The sequence below is a fragment of the Orycteropus afer genome, unplaced genomic scaffold (assembly GCF_000298275.1).
Source record: "Orycteropus afer afer isolate SDZICR_OR568_19922 unplaced genomic scaffold, OryAfe1.0 scaffold00080, whole genome shotgun sequence".
NCBI lineage: Eukaryota > Metazoa > Chordata > Mammalia > Tubulidentata > Orycteropodidae > Orycteropus > Orycteropus afer.
The window spans coordinates 7,965,269-7,977,566 of record NW_006921667.1 but is presented as its reverse complement, the minus strand read 5'-3'; the positions used below and the strand labels follow the sequence as shown (position 1 = coordinate 7,977,566).

General features: G+C 50.6%; 1 protein-coding gene across 1 annotated transcript in view; it reads left to right on the top strand.

Moving 5' to 3' along the window:
* The first annotated feature begins 816 nt into the window (after positions 1-816).
* The window catches only part of SREBF1 (sterol regulatory element binding transcription factor 1), a 23,974-nt gene continuing 12,492 nt past the window's right edge, over positions 817-12,298 (top strand). The window contains exon 1 of the mRNA XM_007941449.1: positions 817-907. Coding sequence (XP_007939640.1) covers positions 817-907 — 91 coding nt within the window. The remainder of the gene's footprint in view (positions 908-12,298) is intronic.

Genomic DNA, 12,298 nt, shown 5'->3' with positions numbered 1-12,298 from the left:
TATACACACACATATATATGTGTGTGTGTGTGTGTGTGTATTTGGGAGCTCTGGTAGCGTAATGCCTAAGGCACTTGACTGCTAACCAGAAAGCTGGCAGTTCAAACCCACCAGCCACTCCTCAGAAGGAAGATGGGGCAATCTTCTTCCGTAGTGATACTGCCTGGGAAACACAAGGAGGGGTCTCTATGAGTCGGTCCAACTCGAGGGCACATAACAAAAACAATATATATATTTGTGTGGGCGTGTGTGGTATTTCTGTTATAGGAGCACTGTTGTTGTTGTTGTTGTTTGCCGTCGAGTCGGCCCCGACTCATAGCGACCCCTCCTTGGGTTTCCGAGGCAGTATCACTACGGAAGTAGGATTGCCCAAACTAAAACAGACCTTGAGTCCTAAGGCTTCAATTCAGATCCCTTGCTTAGTGCTAGAGAAACTGAGGCTTGGGGGTGGGTGGGGTGTTGGGGGGTGGCCTGCGCCAGCTCCCAAACAGTTGGCCAGGGGCTGCAGTGACACGAAGCTGGATGAAGTGACAGGCGGAGCCCAGACCGGGGTGTGAGGGAGTGTAAAAGTGGGGTCAGAGCTGGCTCACAGGGCAAGGGCTGGGGTCCACACTTCACCCAGATGGGGCGGGGCTGTCGGACGGGAGAGGCGTGGCCTCCGCTCCCGACTCCGCCCCACCGCGCCCGCCAGACTGACCGCCGCAGCCAGGGAAACCCAGCGTCTGAGGGATTTTCCGTGGACGCCGGGCTGCCACGGAGGCCAGAGCGAGACACAAGCGCGAGGACCCGTGGGCCGTCCGGAAGAGGCGCTGCGCCATGGACGGGCCGCCCTTCAGCGAGGCGGCCTTGGAGCAAGCGCTGGCTGGGCCGTGCGAGCTGGACGCGGCGCTGCTAACCGATATCGAAGGTGCGTGGGCGCGTGGGCCTGGGGTTGGGGCGTGCAGGCCGGGGATCTGGGACAGGATTCTGGCTGACTAGCCGCTCGTCGCTGGGTAGCGTGGGTCCCCGGTGTCTCTGGGCTGTGCCCCTGGAGCAGCCTGGAGCCTCCCTGGCGTCGCGGGGCAGCGGAGTCCTCACGCCGGGCCGCGCCTCGGACCCCCAAACGTCTGGGGCGCCCGGGTCCCCGCCATCTGGGCCCCGGCTGTGATAGCTAAGACCCAGAGTTGCCGGGCCCGCCCAAGTTCCGGCAGTGACGTCAGCACGGGGTTACTCTTGGTCATTCCCTCGGGTCGGAGAGTTCACGGAGGCGCGGGAGCTCCTGCGCAGGCGCGCGGCCTGCCCCGCTTGTCCCCTCGGGTCCTTTGAGCTGGGTTGGTACCCCCTGCTCTGGGGAGCGCTGGCGCGGAAGCCCGGAGGTACTTGGTTGCATCTTGAAGTGCCTATGAGTCGGATCCGACTCATAGCGACCCTTCCTTGGGTTTCCGAGGCGGTATCACTACGGAAGTAGATTGCCCAATCTTCCTTCCGAGGAGTGGTTGGTGGGTTTGAACCGCCAGGTTTCTGGTTAGCAGTCAGCTGCCTTAAGCACTGTGCCACCAGAGCTCCCATCTTGAAGTGGGTAGAGAGTAAAGCTGCCAGAGGAGGTCTTTCTGGGAAGGGTTTTGGATTAGAAGAATGACTCTGGATTTGGGGCTAACAAGGACAGCAGAGAGACCAGTTCAAGGCTGTTGCTTCCACTGTGTGGATAGCCCCAGCAGATTGTTCCACGAGGTTGCTGTGTGGGACTTTAAGCATCAGGGGCTGAGTTGCACTTGACTGGTGGGGAAATTGAGCCCAGGGGGACCAGACTGGGCATATCTTTTGGGCATTTGGCCTCCTCAGGGTGGGCAACACAATCTGAGCCGCCCACTCCTGCCCTGCCTTTTGCAACCTTCCAGATTAGTCCAGCTGGCCATTAGCCTAGCTTTGCCAGCTTGCCTTTCTCTTTGGGCTTGGGGAGGAGAAGGCCTAAGATTAGGGAACTAATGGAGGAACTTTTCCAAGGTTGGCTGAGGGGTAGGCAGCCTGTCTCAGCCTTGGCAGGAAGGGCTGTCCTCACTGTGCTCTGGAGTGGTGAACCCCAGAACATTTGAGTTTCTAGGGCCTGACTCCATCCCAGTCTTGAGCATTGGGCCTGTAACTATGGTCCAGGAGTGAGCATGGCTGAGCAGAAGCTTTGGAGTGGCGACCTGAATATGAACACTGCTCACTTACTCTGCCATTCTGCCCAGGCGTCTCATGCTCTGGGCCTCAGTTTCCCCTTCTGGAAGAATGAGGGTGGAGTGTCCTCCCATAGGGGAGTTGGGGTAGCTGAATCAGAGATGGTGCATTGGGCTACAAGTCTGGCACAGGCTTGCCTTATCACCTCACTTCTAGAACAGTTGTCTTCCCTGGGGTCCAAATGCTAGGCCTGGGCAGTACTCAGGCCCTTACTGTAGTCTGAGTAATAAGGGGACCCACTGCAGAGGAAGAGTTTTCTGTTTTATTCAAACTGTGTGTGTTATTTTGTCAATTACACAATGAAGTTTTTTATTATAGAAAAATTAGAGAGTGAGAGTTAACTAGCAGAAGAAAATAAAATCATCCTTAAACACACTACCCAGAGATAAGCCCTGTTAATTATTTAGGAATTATTTCCTTAGTGTGTGTGTATACCCACCTATATATGTATTGTGTGTGTATATATTTTTTGGCATAGCTGTGCACTATTCATCTGCTTTAAAAAAATAACATTTTGAGGTATAATTTACATACCATAAAATTACCATAAAATATAATTTACATATCACAAAATGTATTCATTTTAAGTATACAGCTCATTAATGTTTAGTAAATTTATGACCCATGTGACCATCACCAGTTTCAGGGACTCCTCTTGTCTGTTTACGATGAATCACCATTCCTAGCCCCAGGCAACCACTAAAGTATATTTTTTATAAATTAGAATAGGGAGAGGGTATAGAGTTTCTCTTTGGGATGATAAAGTTCTAGAAATAGATAGTTACACAACATTGTGAATATAATTAATGTTACTAAAATGTATATCTTATGTCTATTTTACCACAATTTAAAAACTGTACCAATAAGAGAGAAATTAGAATGAGGTCAGCAAGCGTGGCTTGTTCTGTTCCCTGTCAGCCACCAGAGCAGTTCTTAATTGTGCATACCAGCCCCTGTACATGGATGGACATCTAGGCTGGTTTGCTCTCCTGTGTGGTGCCACATCAGATACCTTGAAGCAAGGTGAAGACCTATTGAATCTTTGGTTAGCACTACAGAATGAGACTGGGGAGGGGGCTGCTGGGTAGAGCTGGGCCTGCCTTTGGAGAAGTCCAAAGTGAAGACAACTTGGAGGGGGAAGCACAGTTCCCTGGGCTCCAAGTCCCTTGAAAGGAGTGGGGGCACCAGGATGAAGATCAGGAGGCAGTGGGGAGTGATTGGGGGCTGGTGTCTGAGCAGGGTATGTTTTAGAAGTTCCTGCTGGTGGATGGAGTGGAGGATCATAACATGAGCAGGTAGCATTTGCTGTATGCCAGGCCTGTGCTGCTGTCTTTTTAAACCTCCTGACAACCCCAGATAGGTAAGAGGGGAAGTGACCTACCCACAGTGATACAGGCAGGCCATGCAGAGCCTGGATTCAAGCTTTTAGCCCCTGTTTTTCTAAGACTGGGCAAGGAGGTAGGTTACTAAGAGATGGAGCAGGGAACTAGGGAGGTGGCTCCACGTAGGGTATACTGGGGCCTGTGAGTAGGTCCCAGAGGGATCAGAGGCCAAATGGCTGGCTGCCTCCCCTTCCCTGCCTAGAGCAACATTTGAGTCATGAGACTGGTGAATGGCCTTGGGGTGCCAGCCAAGGGCCTTGACCAAACCCTCTGTCATGTGACTAGGTTTTGGAATAGAGCCACCATCCACATCCTGCCTCTGTTGGTCAGGGAACTGCCGTGGGTTCAAATCCAGCCCTGCTCTGTCTCCTCTGGGCCTTCTCCTGTGGTGGGCACTTGGCTCCCTGTGACTGCTTAAGAGGGAAGGGGATAGGCAGCCTTGCACACATATTTGGGGTTGTAGTTAAGCCCATAGCCTGTCATCATCTCCCTGAGGATAAATTTATTGGATCTTTCACAAACTTGTAAGTGCAGAAGAGGTGAATGCAGACAGAGTTCAGGGCAGCCGGGAAGGGGGCGTCTGTATCACCTTGGGGGCTGGGCCTGGCTGAAGGGTCTCAGAGACCCTCAGGTCTCTGAGATCCTAAAATCTTGGATGGCACAGTGCCTGGAGCACCTCCAGATCTGTCTTGATCTCCCTCACCCTAGTGGCTGCCACTCTGGCCAAGCATGGCTTCCCCAAGAAGCCCTCTTATTTCTTCCTTCTGCTCTCCTTCCTCTCTTCCAGCCCAGGAGGTCCCTCCCAAGGTGCCTAACCCCACCACAAGGGAGGCCTTTCCTCTGAAGGCCCAGGCCAGTCCCAATGGAGAGGGCACAGGAGGGCCACATGCTACCCATCCCTCTCCCCAGGGCATCTGTGCCCCCAGATCTTACCCTGGCAGCACCAAACACAGACACTCTGCGACACTGGGAAACAGACACTGGGAAAACCAGTTCTAGATTTGTCACTGCCCAGTGTAGTGCTCTGGGTTCATAACTCCCCAGCTCCCAAATCATCAGTGGCTCCCCAGTGTTCCCAAGATGCTCTTGGGAGCAGTGCTCTTATCTTCAGAGTGGCTTTAAGCTTTGCATTATTTTGCCAAACCTGCCCCTCCTGTAGCATTTCTTCTGTCCATGGGTACACTCATGTCTGCCCTGGCATTTAGTTCCTTCTTCCTCACCCCATGTCCATCATCCCTCAGGCCTGGGGTCCAGTCTACAGACATGCTTTTCTTGCCAACCTTTTTTGCCTTGGCACAGCAGAATGATCTCCCTGTGTGGCCATGAATGGTGATTCCCCTAGGAAAAGTGCCCTGCCTCTCTGAAGTTCAGAGACTCTGAGCCCCTATTCCAGCCCTAATGTCACTGAGGACCTATTCCAGCCCTAATGTCACTGAGGAGACTGAGACAAGGAGGAGGGTGCTGGGAGTGAGTCCCAGGAAGGCTGGCAGTCCTGGCTGGGAGTTACCTCTTGCCCAACTGTTACCCAGCCAGACACAAAACACCCTCACTGACTGGTCAGCTCTAGGCAGGGGTCACTGCTGGATAGAGGCCTGAGACTTTGCCCTGCTGACAGGTGTGGCCCAGATGGGAATGGCTGCCCGGCCAGAGGAAGTATCTCTGACCTTGTCCCTGACAGCTACAAGCCCTGTCGGTTGTGCCCTCTTACCCCAAGAACTGACCAGAGGCACACAATGTGCAAGACCCACATCCCATGAGGTTCCACAGAGTTGGCTGTAGTAGGACAGGGAGAGCCTGATAAATGCATAGGTGGGGTCCTGGTGAGAGGAGGGGAGGCTTACAGGCTGATTTTGGGTTTGGTGGGAGGTGGGTCAGGACAGAAAATTTGTGGCATGGAGAGACCCACCCTCACTTGGAACCAGCTCACGTCCTTGCCCCAGTTGACCTCCCAACAATCCCCCTGCAGAATTTGCTTCTCGTAGGGGAGCTCTGGTAGCATAGTGCCTAAGGCACTTGACTGGTAACCAGAAGGTTGGCGGTTCAAACCCACCAGCCACTCCTTGGAAGGAAGATGAGGTAATCTACTTCCGTAGTGATAGGGCCTCAGAAATCTAAGGAGGGGTCTCTACGAGTCGAGTCAGGACCTACTCGACGGCACATAACAACAACAACAACAGGGGAGCTCTGGGAGCTCTGGTAGCGTAGTGCCTAAGGCACTGGACTGCTAACCAGAGGGCTGGTGGTTCAAACCCACCAGTAACTCCTCAAACCCACCAGTAACTCCTCAGAAGGAAGTGGGGCAATCTACTTCTGTAGTGATACTGCCTCAGAAACCCAAGGAGGAGTTGCTATGAGTTGGGTCTGACTCCACGGCACATAACAACAACAACAACAATAGGGGAGCTCTGGTAGCATAGTGCCTAAGACATTTGACTGCTAACCAGAAGGCTGGCGGTTCAAACCCAGCAGCCACTCTTCAGAAGGAAGATGGGGCAATCTACTTCCATAGTGATACTGCCTTGGAAACCCAAGGAGGGATTGCTATGAGTTGGGTCCAACTCAAGGGCACATAACAACAACAACAGGGGAGCTCTGGTGGCATAGTGCCTAAGGCATTTGACTGAGGACCAGAAGGCTGGTGGTTCAAACTCATCAGCCACTCCTCAGAAGGAAGATTGGGCCATCTACTTCCCCATTATCTCTGTAGCTGGAAGGGTGGGTAGGAGCCCACGACTTCACATCCAGCCCCTGCTCCGTGACCTTGGGCAAGTAGCTTAACCTCTCTGACCTTCAGGTTCTTAGCAATTTAAATGGGAAAAAAATAGAACCACCATCTTGGTGTTATGGAGCCAATTTTATTTAAATCAGCTGTTTAAGTAGTGAGGGACACATAGCTAGCCCTCAGTAAATGCCAGTTAATAATTGTATCTCTTTTTTTTTTCTTTTTATTGTGATTTGGGTGAAAAATTACAGAGCAAATTCACTTTCCATATAGCAGTTCACATACATTTTGTCTCACGACATTGACTACAATTTACCACAATGCAACAGCTCCCCTCCCACTTCTGATGTCATAGTTGTATAGGCTGCAGATCAGATGGTGTACCAGTTGCTAGGACTGATTGTTTCCATGAATTTTTGGTTTTCTTCATTCTTTGTTGTTCTGAACGAGGAGAGACCCATCGTTGCATCTAGATGGCACTTGCTAGCTTTTAAGATCCCAGTCGCTGTTCACCAAAGTAGGAGATGGAGCAGTGTTTTGTGTAGTATATTATGCCAATTGAGCTTGATGTCCCCTGCGACTATGGTCCCGAACCCACAGGATCAACTACTCGGTCCCTCTGGGTAGCTGGCTGTGACCAATCAGTGACTGCAACCTTGCCCCTTGTCAGCTCTACTATACACTTGGGAATTCAGATCGTACACATAAACTTATAGGACCATTGTCTGCCAACCCTGTACATGTTCTTGGGTATGCTCCCTGCTTCATAGACATACCTACTAGTTTAGCCTGTCCACCCATCTATCTACCTGTATACCCATGTTTACCTTCACTGACAACGCAGTACTGTATGTGCAAAAGGGTTCATCTTTGTTGTCTTTACCTCCCATGTACCTCTCTATGTCTTTCTCTTCCTCAATGCCACCATATTGATCATTCATATTTGGTACATTGCCCTTCTCTTCACCCAAATCAATACTTATTTCTATCTATCTAACAGCATTCCTTCCCCTCCCCTCCCCTCCCACCGCTGGTAACCAACAAAGAAAATTCCCTTCCATAGATAAACCTTTCCTTGACTTTTACAATAATGGACTAATACAATATTTGTCCTTTTGTGATTGACTTATTTCACTCAGCATAATGTCCTCCAAGTTCATCTACGTTATGTGGTGTTTTGCAGATTCTACATTATTCTTTAGCATTGCATAGTATTCTGTTGTGTGTATGTACCATAGTTTGGTTGTCCATTCCTTAGTTGATGGACACCTAGGTTGTTTCCATCTTTTGGCTGTTGTATATAGTGCTGTGATGAACATGGGTGTGCATATGTCTGTTCTTGTCATGGCTCTCACTTTTTTAGGGTATGTGCCTAGTAATGGAATGGCAGGGACAAATGGTATTTCTAGATCAAGTTTTGAAGGAATTACCATACTGCTTTCCACAATGGTTGTACCATTTTACAGTCCCACCAGCAGTGTATGAGAATCCCAATCTCTCTACAACTTCACCAGCATTTGTTATTTTCTGTCTCATTGAACTTTGCTACTAGTGCTGGAGCAAGATGGTATCTCACTGTTCTTTTGATTTGCATCTCTCTAGTAGCTAATGATCATGAGCATTTCCTCATATGTTTGTTGGCCACTTGAATATCCTCATTGGTGAAGTGTCTATTCATGTCTTCTGCCCATTTTTTAATTGGATTGTTTGTCTTTTTGTTATTGAGGTGTTGGAGTTCTCTACAAATTCTAGAGATAAGTCCCTTGTCAGATATGTTATTACCAAATATTTTTTTCCAATCTGTAGGTTCTCTTCTGACTCTTTTGGAGAAGTCTTTGAAAGCACATAGAAATTTAATTTTTAGAAGGTCTCAATCATCTGGTTTCTCTTCTGCTGTTTGTGGATTTTGAGTTATGCTTGAGTATCTCATTTTTTGAAGCACTGAGCCAGTGCCTGTTACCTAATATGTTTAGCTCTGTAGCTGTTGGCAGTGATTATTCAAGAAGCCAGTTTTGCAAGTTTCTAGAATTTTCTGGGCTATGATTCAAAGTTCTGAGCATCATCATTGGGGGTTCTGGGTCTCTAGGTAGGACATGGTGTGCCTGGGCAAGGCCAGGTGGGAGCCATCCCAGTCCTACCCACACTTCTGAGGAGAAAGTACTCCCTCCATAGACACCATTAAAAACCAGAGATTGTAGAGCTGGAAGCACCCTTTGAAAGGCCTTGGTCTACTCTTTGCCCACTGTACAGAGGAGGAGTGGAGGCCTCACCACACTTCACTTTCCCACAGCCCCATTGCTGCCAGGCCTGTTGTGGTCCAGGCCCTGGGGGGCAGAGCTGGAAGCCTGTGGGGAAGCAGCAGGGAATCCAGGCCCAGAAGGAGTTGCTTCCCAGGGTCCAGAGGGTGAGGAACCTGCTGAGAAAGGTAGCTGGGGGGATGATGTAGCAGGTGTTCCTGAGTTCTCTGGCCCTTAATGGTTGGCTGCACACAAGATGCTTTAAGGCAGCAAATTAGAAAACCTTCGAGGGTCCAATCCTAGAGTTGGTAGGCTAAGCAAAACAACCGAAAGTAAATAAAAGTAATAAAACCCAGTGCTAGTGAAGTTCTGGGGGAATGGGACACATTGCAGGAGGGTATGAAGGGGTTTGTCTTTCCCAGAGAGCAGTCTGGCAGCTCTGAGTCAGTATGCGGCCTCTGAACCAACATACCCACTGCCGGTTTAAAACTGGCTACAGGGCATCTGTCTGGGAGGGGAAACATAATTTATTACAAAGAAGTACACAGCACTACTAGTTAGACTAGGGATGTTTGCCTGGAAGCAGAAGATTACCCAAAAAAGCGCCACTGCTCCAGGCCCAGAATGGTAAGTATCCTGGGCCACACCTGGGCCAGGATAGCTGACTAGTGCTGATCCACATGTTTAATCCCTAGACTTCAAGCTGCGATCAGCATAATTAGGAATATTTCGCTGGTCTTCGTAGAGCACCACCCAGGAGAAGAACTTGATAGGATAGTGTTGTCAGTGTGGTTAGAAGCTAGTGTGTTGAACAGGCATGGAGGGGGAAGAGTCTGAGAAGGTGACATAGGAGTTTGCTAGGTGGACAGAGGAAGGTAGGAGAGTGTTCCTAGCAGAGGGGATAGCCTGGGTAAATGCACAGTGACATTAAGTACATTACTTGCACAGAAAGGAAAGTGAGGCTCAGTGAGAGCTGGAGCAGGAGTTTCAGATAGCCAGAGGCCAGCAGGGGTGATGGTAGCAGAAACTGGTGTTCCCCACTACCCTTAGCTCTTTGGTCCCCTGTGCTAGGTACTGGAGCTGGTACAGGCCTTGATTTTACATTGAAGGGCTTCTAGACAGGACTGGGAGCTCTGGTGAAGTAGTGCCTAAGGCATTTGACTGTTATAGAAGGCTGGTGGTTCAAACCCCCCAGCCACTCCTTGGAAGGAAGACTGGGAAATCCACTTTCATAGTGATACTGCCTCAGAAACCCAAGGAGGGGTCGCTGTGAGTAGGAGTTGACTTGATGGCAATGAGTTTGGTCTGGTTTTAGACAAGGCCTGGCCTCTGATCTGGTGAGGCATGTGACAATGGGCCTGAGGGTGGTGGTCTGCAGGCCTCTGGGGGGGCGGGGCTGGAGCTAGGCCATCTGGACTTCAAGCATCTCATCCAGTCTTCATTCCACATTCATTGGTTGAGCTGGGCCAAGTGGTGACAGCAAAGTGGTAGAGCCAGACGAGGCCAGGGGTGAAGAGTGTGGGTGTGAGTCTGCAAACTGGGACTCCAGCTTGGCAGTTGTGGTGCCTTGGGCACACGGCTTCCCTCTGAACCCATTTCCTCATCTTCAAAAGGCCCCTTGCCCAACTCATTCCAGGAAAAGCCAAAACATACCTGTGCCCCCGGGCAGCTGGGAGGCATAAAAGGCAACCTTATGCACCTATTGCATCCTTGACCAGCTGGGGACACATGGAGCAGCACTCACCTGCCGCTTCAGTTCCCTGGAGGTGCTTGCCTCATCCTTGCTCTGTGACCTCCATAAGCACCAAAGGTGGTGAGCTTAGGAATCCATGAGTCACTGTCTCAACCTTCCTGCTGTGTGGTGGTAGTGCCAATGTACACTGCGTACCATTCACTGTTTGTGCAGCCTTGTGGTCTGTGTTGCATGGAACAGTTTGCAAATCCCTTGCAGGCCCATTCCCTAGAGAATCAGTGTTGATGTCCTTGGCTCAGGCAACAATGACAAATCTGAATGGAATCCCAACTCCTTGGATGCTTCCTTGGTACCCCTGGCTTCTCACTGTGCCTCTATCACCCTAAGCCCCAGGGCCTTTGCATCCATCTGTTATCCCTTCTTTCCAGAAGGCTCTTCCTTCTTTCCTGGATCCTTCCCTCATTTCAATCAAGCTCCACTCAGATGTCCTCTGAGATCTTTGCCTGGCTCCTCTCCCCCTGCCATGGCCCATCACACTTGCTCTTAATTTCTCCACTGTGTTCATAGCTACTTGCAACCACATTTATCTTTGTATTTATAATTGTTGATCTCACTCATTGGGACACAAGCTCCATGAGGGAAGTTTTCAAGCTATTCAGCTGTTTCCCTAGCACCTGACACAGGCCTGTCACACAGTAGACATTTTGAAAATGGTAGGTGTTTTCAAATAGTGGGCTTTGTGGACCAGGCTGTGTAGGGTAAGGTGGTGAGCTACCTGTCCAAGGAAGTAGGTGAGCAGAGTTTGTTTGCGATTCAAGGCCTTTGAACAGTTGAGCTCATAGGGTCCCACCGCCCTGTTAGTCTCAAGGGCTCTGTGATGGTCAGGGCTGGGCTCATGCAAGGTCGTGGTGTGAGCCCCTTTCATGATGTCCATGGGCTTCAAGGAATAAATGAGCACTGTTTGCCCTCAGAGGGAGGTTTGAAGGTAAAGCCAGGGAAGGAGGTGGAAGGGGGGTTCAACTTTCCTGTTGGACCCTGATAGAATCAGGGCAGGGCATAGAGGAGGAGGAAGAGGGAAAAGGAAGGTTACCTGGACTTAACATGCCTGGGGGGAGGTGAAGGATGGTCCCACTGAGGCCCATGTCTGTACCTCCTCTCTCTCCCAGAGTCCAGAGACTACCCTAGGAACCAGAGGTGCTTTTTGAATATTTGCTGCAAGCCCAGTGTGTGACTGACAAAGTGCTCAACTGCCCTGAGAATGTACCATCATTCTGGAGACATTTGTCTTACTGTGCAGGACTGCAGCTGTGGTGAAGCAAAGGAGGCACTTCCTGAGACTTGGCATCCCAGGCGCCTCCCTGCCTCACCCTCCTCTGGGCCTTTGAAGAGCCCTTCAAAAACAAAATCCCCATTAAGGACTTGTGGAGCTCTGACATGAAGATTTCAGGCAGTTTGTGCCTGTCCTTCCAGTTCTAGATCATTCGCCTCGCTGGGGAGGAGCAGGCTTTGTGCTTTACACATTTGCTCTTCTAGACCTCCTGCCCCCCAGACCATCGGGTAGAGGCTCAGGGAGGCCCAGGACCACATTGTAAGTCTGGGGAGAGGGTGACAGCCCTGTGTGTGGCCCTCCCCTCCCCCCTGGGGAGGTTGGGAGGTAGACACTCCACCAGCTGTGCCCTGGTGCACAGCTTTTGCAGCTGCAGATCTGGCTCCTGGAAGAGAGAGATGGGAACCCAAGTTGGGGGCAGTGAGATGGGGGCAGGGAGGTAGGTCAGACCCTAAGTTTCTGGGGGTGGCAGGCCCCTCCACATGCCACCTAGTACATAGAGGCCCCCAGCTTGTCTTCCTATCTGTATCTTTATTCAGGTTGCTCCTCTGCCTGATACCCTGTTGCTCCTGGTTGCCAAGTCTCAGTGATGAAGGAATGAAGCTAAAGATCTGCCTTTGGGACACACAGGTCTGAGTGATGAGGCCTGGGGTTCAACCATCAATCAAGGCCTCATTCCTGCCTTGAGTTCTTTGTGTGAGGCCAGGCAGTTTTTTTTTCTTTCTTTTTTTTTTTTTT